At 35.2% G+C, this 13,925-nt stretch overlaps 1 protein-coding gene across 6 annotated transcripts in view; it reads right to left on the bottom strand.

The window, feature by feature from the left end:
• The window catches only part of DACH1 (dachshund family transcription factor 1), a 367,060-nt gene that overhangs the window by 168,615 nt on the left and 184,520 nt on the right, over positions 1–13,925 (bottom strand). For all 6 annotated transcript variants that reach the window (XM_052786003.1, XM_052786001.1, XM_052786002.1 and 3 more), the window contains exon 3: positions 7,276–7,437. In XM_052786003.1, the coding sequence (XP_052641963.1) occupies positions 7,276–7,437 (162 nt within the window). The remainder of the gene's footprint in view (positions 1–7,275; positions 7,438–13,925) is intronic.

The raw sequence follows: 13,925 nt of genomic DNA, 5'->3' as shown, positions 1-13,925 counted from the left end.
GACTATATAGAAAATATTTTTGATGCATAATATAGCATATTTACATGTCTATAACGCAGTAAAGATAGATACTTTCATGATGATAATTCAATTCACATGTGAGAGATGTTCATTTGTCACACATTCCACCATAGACATTATTTTCTAAAATGGAACTAATAATCATAAGGTTTAGTGATTTCTTTTAAAAATGTAGCTTCTAATTAATATTTATGAAAGACGATCCTATAGACTATCATAACTACTTAGCAAAATAAGGTGTGTATTAAGCTTATATTTCTTAATATAGCACATCCACAGTATCATGTTTTAAGTATATTTACTGCCAATAACAAATAACAAAAACCAAAACTGAATAAAAGCTTAACAATTGCATTGTTTTCATACAAGGCACTACTAAAAAGGAAAATGGCAATAACAATAAAGCATGTATTTTGAAAAAAATCACAATGAAGATTAAATTATCCAACTATTTATCCAATTAGGATTATCTTGCATGGAACAGGAAATAAAGTAAATGTGATCAATCAATATAAATAGCCTTTTTTTTTTTATCTTGTTGACAAGATAGACTTAATCATTTAGATTTTTCCATGAACTTGATACAGCTTCATAGCAGGCCCAGAGCACTAATGTCACGCAGGAAGCTTTTGCTTCTGCAGTTTTAGAAGCCTGTTCTCTCAGTATGTCTCACGTAGGTAAAAAATCACTCTTTTCATAAGCAATATACCTAGACAATGAGAACAAACTTGTGAGTGTATTTATAACTAAATAGTTTTCTGGGTGAATACCTAAACTTCTCACCTGCTGTTTCTGAAGAGTAGATTTTTTTTTTTCTTTTCCGTTTCACTGTGTCTCAGGCACTACTTTGCCATTACTGTATAGCTGTCTCGGAAAAGACCTGTTAACTCCTTCAAATCTTATTCCAGAAAATATTAACTGCATGCATTGAGAGTGAGATTCATTCATTTAACTTTTTTTACATAACTACAACTCAGTAGTCGCACAACTAAGCACTTGTAAGGTACAATTTCTCTGACCTACTTTTGCCATCTAATTTAGGATGAGACGGATGACCCCTACAATTGCCTATTTCTGTCTGTTGAGTCTAAGGTGACTAACTCAGATGCAAATGTCTAAGTTTGTTCCAATGAATCCCACAGTGAGGATTTAACCTAGATGAGGGACTCATTGTTATAACACAACTGACAGTCCAACATGAAATGCTGCATCTTTGCTAATAATTCCCTTAATTTACTAACTGGTGTTCAGATCATAACACCCAATTCGTTGCCTTGTTTAGCAAATTTAACAATCATCACAATTAAAGGCTAGGGAAGCAGATCCAGAGAAATTATATTCTTGGTTGATAGACTAACATTACATTTTAGCTATGAAATTCAAGATGTTTTTTCCCATGCCATCATGAAGAGAAGTAAAATTCCAAAACAAAGTTTAGTGACCTGATTATAACCAAATGATTAGTTTCTGGTATTCTGTGCGTTCCCAAAGCACAGTTTTATGAAAGCATTCCTTTAGCTTGATATACGATGTGCTCAACATAACACATTTATCCTTAAGGCTATGATTATGCCTTTGCCAGCACCTAGACAACACTTTTCATCCACAGTTCTCAAAGAAGTTTACAGAAGTAGATATATGACACTGACAAGCATTCGTCTTGTGTCCCATGATGTCAAAGTTGCATGCACAGTCTTGTCGTTAAAAGAAGTGTTACATACATCATACATTAAACACTGAAATGCTGCAAATAATCTTTCTGATCTGAAGTCATTGTTTATCTTATTTTCATTTTTGTAAGTGAATTTTTTTTAGAAATGGAGCACATCTGTCCACCTAGGAATATATACATTCAGTTTATGCTAAGAGAAAAATACATATTAATAAAAGTACTAAAGTAAAAAAAAAAAATCAGTGTTTAATCTGTTAAACAATAGAAAAATTCTTATGAACTAGTGATACTGTCATTGAACTGGAGAGAGTTTGAGAACGAGCTTGCTCTGGCTTTTTCACCCTATGATTTGGAATCTGCTCACAGTACTGCCAGCTTAACCAAAAAGGATTAACTCTCATATCCAACTGAGAACACAGATAATTCTCAGTAATTGGTAAAAAATGAAGATGAATGGGGCTGAGAGATAAGGAGCAATTAGCTCATCAGCAGTTACAGCTGTGCACTCAATCCGGATCCATCTCTTGAGTCTCAGCCCCTTTTAAAGAACCCAAGCAGAATAAGCACAGGACACCCCCTCCCAAAAAATTGCCGTACCTGCCCATCATTCCTCTCTCTTGCATTTTATTTCCATGCTATACAAAGACACCTGTCATACCATTCTCTGTAAATTACTACCTCTCCCAGGACCTGTATCTACAGCCAATCTTCTTTTACACTTTAAAAAAAAAAGGGGGGGGGGGGGGGAACAACAAAACCCGGAAACCAAATGACTACTGTAGACACTCTTAAGTTCCCTGTCAATCGTTTCATTATAGCAGCATCATCTGTTTGAAAATATAAGCAATTCCCTCATCTAATTATAGGGAGGATTTGAGGTTCATTAACATTGCCAAGGCAGAGAATCAGATGTGCAACTGCAGAGCTGTGCTCAGTGGCCTGCATTCTCTGTTTCCTTTTATTTGCTTTTTCAAGGTCTCCAAGACTTTTTCCTGAAACCATAAAAGTAATTCTTTCCTTCAAAATAGACACGTGTGTTTAGAAAAAGGAAATGACTGCATTTTGTACTGTTCTATTATTGGGCAAGGTCACTGGAGAAAAATAATTTCACCTAAATAATTTTATCTCTGATTCTGGATGAAAAAAAAAGAATAATAGTATGCAAACAACCGTTACTTTTGAACAGCAGATCACAGGAAACCTTGTGTTTGTCTCATAATTTTAAATATTGCAAGGTAATGCGGATGAATAGGAAACATAACATGCCAGGAAAACCTCTTAATTTTCAACACATTTTGTGGTTGTTTATGGATTAATGTGCTAGCCAAGTGTAAAATGTTGCCTTGTATTTCCTAACTGTGTTTAGAAACTGAGAGCACCAAAGTCTTCATGATTGCTTCACTTCCTTAAAGAAATAATAGCATTTTTTTTTTGTATGAATGTAGTTTAAACAATGACATTTTTTTGGGACATCTGTTTTGAGATCACATTTTGAATAGATATGAACTCATTTCCTACTAAGCAAGTAATTTACTATTGTTGATAGTTGTTTACAAGTTTTATGAGTCAGATTATAGCAAGTGGCAAAGGTCTTTACAAATCCTTTGAGTATTCCCTAAAGTGTATGCATAGTGTTTTCACTACATAAAATGTTCGGGAAGCAAAGTATATGGACTGTTCTTCACTTCCTACCAAGTTACAGATAGCAAAGCCTAGCTCACAGAAATAGCTTTAAACATATTTATTTTCAAAGGCTTGTATCTTTTGCTGCTGCAGGTTAAAGAAGTATGATAGCAGGGTAGTAAGAACTTAAGCAGCAAGGAAATAACCGAGTTGTTCTACCTACCCATTGCTTCAGAGCATTATATGGTACATATGTAACTGATCCTAACATCATCCTAAGATGTTAATATGACAAGTAGAACCTCTTCAATGAAACTTAAAGTTTGACCTTGTCAGTGTTGCTCTTTTAATTCTGCAATTAAATAATTAAAAAAAACCCCAACACACAGCATAATCTTCTTTTTGTTTGCTGCCATATGGAATTCATTTTTTAAACAAAAACCCAATTATTTATCTATCCTGCATGTTGTATGTAGAATTGCCACTAAAAAGAACCCAGGACATTTTTCCTTCTTATCTGCAATGTAGCTCATATCAGCCAAGCTGTCACAAGACAGTACTTGATATAAACAAGAGATTGCAAAGACATCTCAGTAATCAATATTAGGATGGCTACAGTATGGAAGCCCCAACCACTGCATATCATTTGTCTCAGCATCTATTTCTATGACCAAATGAAGCATTAATTCAAATCATAAATCTATGGTGATTTAAATCTGGGAATGAGCACCTGCCTGCTTTAATGATTTATTTTGTACATTTCAGTAAGCAGGAGATTTGTCCATATGAACTGACAGGTCACCTTCAGATGCCAGTAGCAGACTGTTTATCACCATGCAGACTAGCATCTCATCTTAGCAAGTAAATATTAAACTAAAAGAATCCAATTGATTGTGGATGGGGGAGAAAGGCGTTGCAGCCATATATTTTACTCAGTGTGCTAATACCTCACCCTGATTCCTCTGTAATTTCTTTTTTTTTTTTTTCCTTTTTTTCCCCCTTCTAAAATGATAATTCTGGTGGGAGGATGCAAGGTCAAGGTTACCACACAAAACTGAGGGATATAAAATAATTACTTATTAGTATCATTGGCTTCCTTTAACTCCCTTCACTCACTAACGTTTTGGCCATTGCTTCAAAGGACCAAGTTAATAAATTTGTGGAGTGCTCTGTATAATTAATTATACAATGCTCATCTACAAAAATGACTTCCTATAATTCATATTAAGCAACTGATTAAAACCAAAAAGCAAGGCAATTCAGAAGTAAACCTGACAATTCAACTCAAGAGCCCATATTTTATTTATTTTCTTTTACATAGGCATTGGAACAGCCTAAGAACATGGTATAATCAGTGCATGTACACTAATATACCATAATGCCTGTTACATATGGGCTAAGATCTATCAGTTAAGCTTTTAGCCTGGTTGGTTAGTTTGTTTGTTCATTTTCAGTTTGGTCAGGCACATCATAACATAATTTAAAATATAAACCAAAATCAGGTTATTTTCCTTTGTTTTATTCCTTCTTCCTGTCAACACTCAGTAATGTAGTATTTCAAATTCATGCCTAACAAGCCATAATTTAAAACATTAATGGTATATGGACTTGATAATATTTATTTGAAAAGACATAAATAAACATCTGAAAAAAATGCAGGGGAAAAAAAAGCACACATCTACTACAAAGCAACACCTTTGAAATACGAGTTCTTATCAAGATAATACAATATGCTAATTTTCAAAAATGCAACTAATAAATAGAGGCTTAACTCTTAATGAACCTAATAATACCCGGCAGTAGGGTAGTAGCAGTAGGAATCACTTCTCTGATTCCATAGGCATAACCGACACTGGACACTAGGTAGGGTTCACTATAAAAGAAACAAATAAATGCAAACTATTTTTGAGAAAATCTTAGGAAGAGTATAGCTCAAGACTGGATGCACAGACAAGCACACTGTATTTCCAGAACCATTCCTCATGGAATGGAGACAACTGGAATGCTATTCACTCTACTCAGAAGAGCCATTTTTTTCTGAACAAAATTAACTCAATTCTTCATTCAATTAAATCAGGAAACTAACTGAAGTTAACAAGTAAGTTAAGGGGCTGAGAGGAAATTTTGACAATGACAATAAATAATCTTGCTTCGCTAACTTTGCACTACTAAAATAGCTAGATTATATTTTCTTAAACAGGGAGAATTATTAAACTGTGTAAAAGCAGATTAGCTACCTAAATTATGTCTCAAACAATGATTTTAAAATAGATTTTTTCTTTTTTATTCAATTAAAATTCAGATATTCCTTCCATCCACTCTCCTACTAATACTTCATGTGGCTTACATGTTGATTGCCTGTTAACTTTTCCATTTCCATGGATGCACAAGTGGTTTGTCACTGGAACTGCCCAGCAGAATAATAGTTCCATAATCCAATATTTGACAGTTTATTTCACATAATGCATTCATCTAAGTCTGAAATTCAAATCTAAACTAGCTTCTAGTTCTAGTACAGACTCTTTATCCTCCCAGTTTACATTTACACTTTTCACTCTTTCTCATTACTTCAGTTTTCTTCCTGTACATTAGGGGCCACTTGGTCTTTCCACTTCATTTGTACCTATCTCCTCCTCCCAGATTTCAAAAACACCTGCTCTCTACCCCCTCTTGTCTTCTCTCCAAGAGGACAGTCTTTCCACTAATATTCTAGTGACTGCACATGTTGGTATCTGAGTACTAACACACTCATATAAGACTATTTTCTTTGCCATCACAGAGGGATTTTTTTAAGCCTTTCTTTAAAAGGAGAACAAACATCTGGTCATCTCCTTATGCAGTAGTGCATACATGTTGTTGTTATTTAAAATAGCATGTGCCTAGGTGAACCGGTTCTTTGAACTGCAATTCACATTATTTCTAAATAATAGCCTACCAATGCCTACTGAACTGTACAGAAATGCTGTTCACAAACACATATTTATTTATGTTAAGGCTAGTACATAACTCTCTAAGACTCATTTCAAATGTATTTAGGAGATGAAAAGCTAAAAAATAAACAAAACTAAACCAAAAAGCCAAAATAAAAACAAACAAAAAAATCCCTATCTTAAGCCATTTTATTCCAATATACACCAATCTTGCCTGCAGTCTTCTGAACGTACCTCTTTGTCATTGAATTTCTGTTGCTGAGTTAATACTGTCTCAACATGATAAAAGGAGCCAATACAATGAAATGGCATAACAAAACATTTTACAGCAGACACACACAGATGATTAAAGATTTAATCAACAACAACAAAAAGTTATTCTAGCTTTGAAGTATGCTTTAGCAAAACAAATTGTCCAAACAAATGAATAAAGTATACCGAAACAATTCTTTTTTGAGAAAGAACAAGAGTTGCTGATGGCTGCTTAAGAAATGGAAAAACCCGTTAACTACATTTTAAGAATGTGTTTATTAAAATAAAATATGATAGGAACTGCAGAGCATGGCAATAATTTATTGTGTATGTATGTTTTCCTTTTGTCACAGGGCACATGAAAGTATGAAATATTTTGCTTTCAAGCTTGTGTTCTGAATTACCTAAAGTCGATACCCAGCACACTGAGCAGGAGACATTGTTAAATTTCACTTTGACACCATCATCTGTCACCCCACCTGTACTTTGAAAAATGAACTCTAAGCAATCAAACCACTTTCTTTCATGGAAAATATTAACTGGAGTCTGCAAAAGTAACCTGCAAAGGAAAGAATGTTTTTGTAATAGTTACAACGACGCTGAATGCTGGTGTAAAGGTGAGATGCAAAATAAAACTAAAAACAGTAAGAAAAGGAAAACAAATATGCAACTTTTTACACCAAATCAAGGACTTCAGAAGGAAGTCCAGAAGGATGTCCATTTTAATAAAACATCAGAGCATTATGGACATACAATAATGCTGTGTGTCAGACTTACCAACACTTGAATTCAGATCTCCATTTTCAGAGTCTGCTCCATGCTGGTTATTATTTGCATGATAGTTGGACATAGCTTCCAATTTAATTTTTTTCACTTTCATTGCTTCTGCTATGGCGGCGTTGGTGGCAGCTGCTGCTGCTGCAGCTGCTGCTGTCAGGCCTGCAAAGAAGTATGAACAAAATTTAATATACATTTTTCTATGATTCTTCATTATTGTAGGGACTAAGACCCTTACTCTTCCTTCATGCTTGCTACGTAACGAACAGAGAACATTGCAGAATATTATTCCTCTTGTTAGATTTGAAAGCTATCAGCTTTTTCAAGTAAAATGTTTCACATCGTATTTAGATAGTTACTCCTATATATCCACCTAAATCTTAACTTGGTATCCAGTAACTGCAGTCATAATACAATCATAACTAAGTGCAACTACAAATACATACTTTCAGAAATCTAACTTAGCTTCGAACTGGTGTCTTAAGTGTCTGGCTATAAACAGGTGAACATGTACATAACTGTATTTCAGCAAACAAAACCCTTTAGATCTCACATGTTTGACATGCTAAAGAAAACAGAAAAAACAGGTATATAATTTCTATTTATGAGTAACAGATGAAAGAACTCAAGACATTTATTTCTCATTTCACACATAACAGCAAGGAGATGTGGTCATTTTAGAAAGCGTTCTTAGAAGAAAGGTTAGTAATGCAGAACATCAGTAAAATACTTTTTTTGTTTTCCCCAGACTTCAAGGCATTAAGGTATTTATCAACGAGAAGAGGAATTACTAAACCCATTTAATCCTAATCCCAAAGCCACCTTCAGGCAATCCAAGCGTTCTTCCGACCAAACCAAATTTCTGCCATCTAGCCATTTACAAGAATGTTCTACAAAAATGAGAAAACTTCTCTTTGTCAAAAGCAATTAGAGAAATGGTCCAGTAATAGCTTCAAAACTGAAAATTAGATACAGCTTTTAATCAAAGTCACAAGCATAAGTTTTTGCCCTCTTCCCTGAGGCAGGATAATTCTTCTCCGGTCCCCAAACTGTGCTGCTACCCACTCAGATCCCTTTGCCACAGCCTGGGTGGTAGCAGAGAGAAGTCAGTGTCAAAACTTCACAAGAGCTGTCTACCCCACACGATTGATCCAGGGGGGAAAGATGGAAATTAAAGAGAATTAAATGTAAGAAATGAAAGAGAAGGCATTAAACCATCTAAGTTTTATTCAATTACACAATCTCAGCCCTCAGTCTGTGATGCCACAAGAGGAGAACATACCCTTAGTCATTTTGAATCAACATTCTTGCCCTGACCATCGAGAAGGCTTGAAAAAACTCAGTGTAATTACTTTAAAGGTGCCTGCTTGTCTGATTTTCAGCTACTCTGAGAGGTGTGAAGTGTCTTATGGATCTCAAGAGGAATTAACTCCACAACTTACTATTCCAGCGGGCCAAGGCTGCTGCCCAGCATAGGAGGAGTGCAATTTAGCAGGACAGACCAAATAAGCAAATAATCCCAGGCTGCTGAGGTAAATATTGCTATTACCACTGCTTCCAAGGGCCTCTTGTTGTCCCCTTTGCCTCCTTAAATGGCAAATGCGTTCACTCTTGCCATGTTTTTGGCTAGCCATGGGGAGGGACAGAAGGCAAAATCCAGTGGGGGGAAGGCAGAAGGTGAATGGACATCAGGAAAGCAATGAGGTGGCGTAAGAGGTGCCTTTGAATATATTATGGCTTGACTCAAAGTTGCTTTCCCTTATTTCTTTGCATGACCGCATAAAGATTAGCAAACAGTTCCAGCCTCCCAACCCTCCTCACAGGCTGACTTCTAACACCTCCAGTGCAACGAGAATTACCAAGTATGTGATAATTACATTCTGCATAGGCAGAACAATATTACTTAGAAAACTGCTATTTCAGGTAGACGAAGATGTACCAAAAGCCAAAAATCAAATCAGAAGGTGGATAAATACGAGGGTTTAATTTTATTTTGGCTTCTGCTACAATTACAAATTGTGCATGTTCTGATCTTAAGAAGGTATTGACAATAACATGGATTGCTTCCAATGATATTTTTAACTTAGAGGAAGGATATGAAGTTATACATTATACAAATTTGGTTACAGTCCCTAAATTAGGCCACAGAAAAAGGGATGGTGCACCTCTGAACTTTGGTTTGCATCCTGTGTTCATTAAACAATACAATAACCTATACTTCCTTTTTTTATATACATCACTAGCAAGCTAAAACTAGCATCTTTAAAGAACAATCCTTCGGAGGAATATTCAAATACAATATAACCAATGAATACAACAGCAGGCCTCAAACCTTTGGCTGTGACTCCACTTCCAGACCAGCAGTTTTTAAGTACTTCCAAGTATTAAGAGTAAATACCTCATTAAACAGACACTGGACATAGGACTTGTGAGCCCACCTGTAAATATTATGTCTCACTGGGGTAATGACCTGGTTGCAGAACCGCTAAAATACAAACTCTCTTTTGCTACAAAATTTGCAAAAAAGCATGCTTTGGTGCTCTCTCCAAAGCAAGACATAATGCTTCTCTCTAGAGGAAGCCATACCTTTGGATAGGGACTGGAAAACTAAAATACAGATTGCTTGGTTCTTTACTGTGATTTTCTCAAGATAATGCTTCTGATAACAAGTGATAACTTAAAAAAGCAGAAATTAAACTTCTAATTTCATTCCTTCTTTCATACAACCACATAAGCAATTGAAATGATTACTTTACTGTACAGCAATTAATTTATATACAAATCTGAAATGCGTGTCTCATATAAGCACCAGTGTAAGTGGGGGGGGGGGAAATGCAAGCAAGGAATAATCCTCAAAATTATAGCTTAATGCCATTCCTCACAGCAATTCCAGCCTACAGCACAGTTTCTGCTTTACTGCTACCACTAGACTGCCATGATAGAGCAAAGCAAGCAGCAAGGAAGATCCCGAGCCAGTTACTAGAGCCCCTTGCATTATAATCACTGGTGCACTGTGGTATATTGTGGTAGGGTACAAGACAACACCTTCTCTCTAGCACAGAGCCCGACTTATCTCACTTATCTCATTAGCAAAGGCAGCCAAATATATTATAAACAGAGGAGGTTAATAAGCTGCTATGTATCTATATGTATACTTTAAAATTCCAAACTTTGAAGTTCAGGAATGGGTATATACTTAGGTAAATACTTGGGATTTTTTTTTAATTGGTTGTTCAAGAAAGCCTTTTGACCTAAACATTATTTAATATCACTTTACTCTTACAACAAGTGGCCAAGGAATTTCCAAGGTGCACACTTTTCATTAAAGAAATTTTATCTTCAAAAATGAGGTAACCAGAAGTCATCTATAAAGGCAACTGAAATGGAAGAAATAATAAGGATCACACTGAACAGCCACTTAGATACTTTTTATTCTTTACAAATATTTATTAGAACAGTTAAAAAGTATCCAGGCCAAAATATTCAATGGATTAAAGTCAATAGTAGTTGTCATTAATATTCTGAAATTGATAGTTGTTTATGTCTGGCATTCTTCCTGCTGATTATGCAGTGAGACAGGCAGCTTTATAAATATCTCATCACTCCATCGTCACACAAATTTCATCGACAGTGCTCATGCACAGCTATTAGCAATATGAATCTAACCATTACAAGAGGAAAGAAAATCGAACATGTGGCATTAATACGCAGTCCTGGTTCCTAACCATCTGATAGGCAGATGGTGTAAAGCGGATTCTCCAGCTGAAATGAAGGGGCACATCATTTAAAACCTTGTTTGCATTCTAACTGATATCAGTGCCATATTGATATACATGATACATCATGGCAGTATTTGAACAATCTAGTTTGTTTCAGTCATAAATGTTTACAGCCTTGTTTTTTATCTTTAGAAGCATGTTCTGAAGAGCGTATTTTTAATTTATGAAACCTATTGTTTACTTCTGTTGAACCAGAAGATTAGAGAAGAGCAGGAATATTAAATTACCACAACCACAGCAGTATAACTAAGATGGATGAATAAAGTATGGTTTTTCAATAAAAGATGTTAGTAAAGGAATTAAAAAATTAGCCTAGACACTTTATGCATTAAATACATTTATTCATTTAAACCTTACAGCTTTTTTCCCATGTGACATACTTAGAACTTTAATGCTTTATGAAGCTATTCATTTAAATCTCTTACTGCGTGCAATTAATCTTGTCCAACAATTTAATTCAAAAAGCAAAACATCAGAAAGTAAAGTTCAATTCAACCATCACGCTTCTGAAGTAATCTCTGTATTGCTGACAGTTCCTATAGACTCATCAGCAAAAGTCTGTTCAAGGTGTCTTGTAGGAGCCATATGAATTTGAATTACAGCTCAATTGAAAGCTCTCCAAGCCTTAGTAGGAACTCAGGAACAAGAAGCAGAACACCAAAAGAAAGCGTGAATGATCCTTTCCTACAAAGACCTTCTCTCTTCTGTCACTAGATTACTTTGGCCTGTTGGGTGTGTTTGTAGCTGTTAATTATGTTAATAAAGTTGCAGCCTGCTGCCTCTGCCAAATATAATCATAAGCTTTCTCCTGCCAAGTTCTAGTCTAATTTACACCCATGCAACTCTGCTGAAGTCAGAATTTTGTGGGTGAGAATGAGACCAGAAGTATGCCCAGTATGTGTGGTCTTTAATGCTGAAAAATGAGTGAATGAAATGGAAAACAATGACAAAAACCATACCATCTTCAGAAAACAATTCTGTTTTAAAAGCAAAATGCCCGAGAGAGCTGTCATATATCATGACAGATTTTCAAAATGTATACGAATTACTGGTGGGCACTAAATCACATCCAGGGTTTCTGCCTTCCAACAAATACTATTCCCTGCCTTAAGAGAGAGCTCTTAAAACCTTCAGTTTTGATGGCATGAGCAGCTTACAACACATCCCATTAGTGAAGGAAAAAAGAAAAAGAACTATGAGTGTAACTTTTTCAGCCTCAAGTATGTCTCAAAATACACACTTGTGAATTTTATGCCTAAACTTGGTCCTGGGACAACTTACAGTTATTTAAGTAATTGATCTTAATTCACTTTTAACTTCCTTCTCATAACTATTTCTATTAGTAATTATCATTCCTAATAGTTATTCCAATAAATAATTAATAACTTCCTTCATATAACCATTATCTTCCTTTACATATACCATATATATATATTTATGGGTACATAAAAAATCCAATAATATATACACATATTTTCACAACACCTTTCTTTAGGACTTTGAGAAAATTTTCAAGGTACCTTACCTTTGCCATCACAGAACCGGTAGAAAACCAAAACCCGACTGTCAGCAGTGTGTTACATTTAATTCAATTTATTTGCTGGAAACTTCATTCTACAGAAACGCTTTATTTATTGCGTGGGAGGAGGTCCAGATTTCATCTAAATTCTGAAAGTACTCCTTTCATTATTTCAAATTAATGCTTAATCCTTTTTCTTATATTTTATTTCAGTGGTACTGACTTGAAAATAATTCATGTCTTTTCTTGACTTTATTCCAGTTTTTATACTGAGGCTCTTTCTTGGGTGAAATTCTTACTAAAGTCTGAAAAACTCTGCCCGAGAAAGAAAGGCAGGGTTACCTCCTAGGACTTGACCCCGATCACTGCTGATTATTGCAGTGGTTTCACAGGTTTCAGCAGTTCAGGTACAAGTTTTTGGTAGCTTAGTATGCTGCTGCCCAGTTATTTCAAATGAAATAGGATCCTAACCTTAGTCTCTGATCTAATGGGTGTTTTATATAGTGTGATACATAAAACAAGAAGGGGAAAGCAATCTGCAGGAGGACAGAGGTCTGATTACATAGACTGGATTGCAGAAAGGGGAACTTCAGACTACACCGTAATGTTCTGCTAAAATATACTGAGTTTCATTAGTAGCATTCTTTATGTATAATGTAGGCCTGGAATCTCACAGTTATCCAGAAGCCTTATTTCTGTTAATCTGCCTGGATTGATCCAATACAACAATATTGGTATACCCTAAAAATTTCATTACCTGTTATTTTGGGATAATCAAGAAATTCTTGTCTGGCCCTTCTAGCTGTATTTTCCTGCTCAGCTTGTGTGGTTCAGCATAAACTGCTCATCCAGATAATTTTTTAACATCTTTAAAAGGGCTGTTATTAAAGGAGTCATGTAAATAAAAGTGAAGTAACTAACTGCACTTTAAATATTGTTAAAGAAGGAATACTTAGAAAAATTCAGCCATGTGATCTGGTTTAGACTGGTGCAACTAAAATGAAATTGCCAGTCTTGCACTGGGAGAAAACCAGTGTATGTGAGGCTCAAACCATCTGTTGTTCATCACACTAATCAGACCTTTTTCCTGTAACTACTCCTAAATTGCAATATGAATTTCGAGGTCTGGGTGTTGCACTTAAAATAAACAAGCAAAAGAGCTAAATTTCCACAGCAATCTTCTAATCTAAAAATCTTTTTACTTACAATGTGTCCCCTCAATTAATAACACAGTTGCAGAATTAAAACATTGACTAGAGAGAAGTAGTGTCCTCTTGATTTGTTTTGTTAAAAGCTGATAAAACTTAAGAGTGTATTTCTTGAATGAGAACTACTGGCAGGTTCAATGATGT

Source organism: Harpia harpyja, chromosome 4, assembly GCF_026419915.1.
Source record: "Harpia harpyja isolate bHarHar1 chromosome 4, bHarHar1 primary haplotype, whole genome shotgun sequence".
Classification (NCBI taxonomy): Eukaryota; Metazoa; Chordata; class Aves; order Accipitriformes; family Accipitridae; genus Harpia; species Harpia harpyja.
The sequence above is the reverse complement of the archived record's forward strand: the minus strand, read 5'-3'. Positions and strand labels throughout refer to the sequence as shown.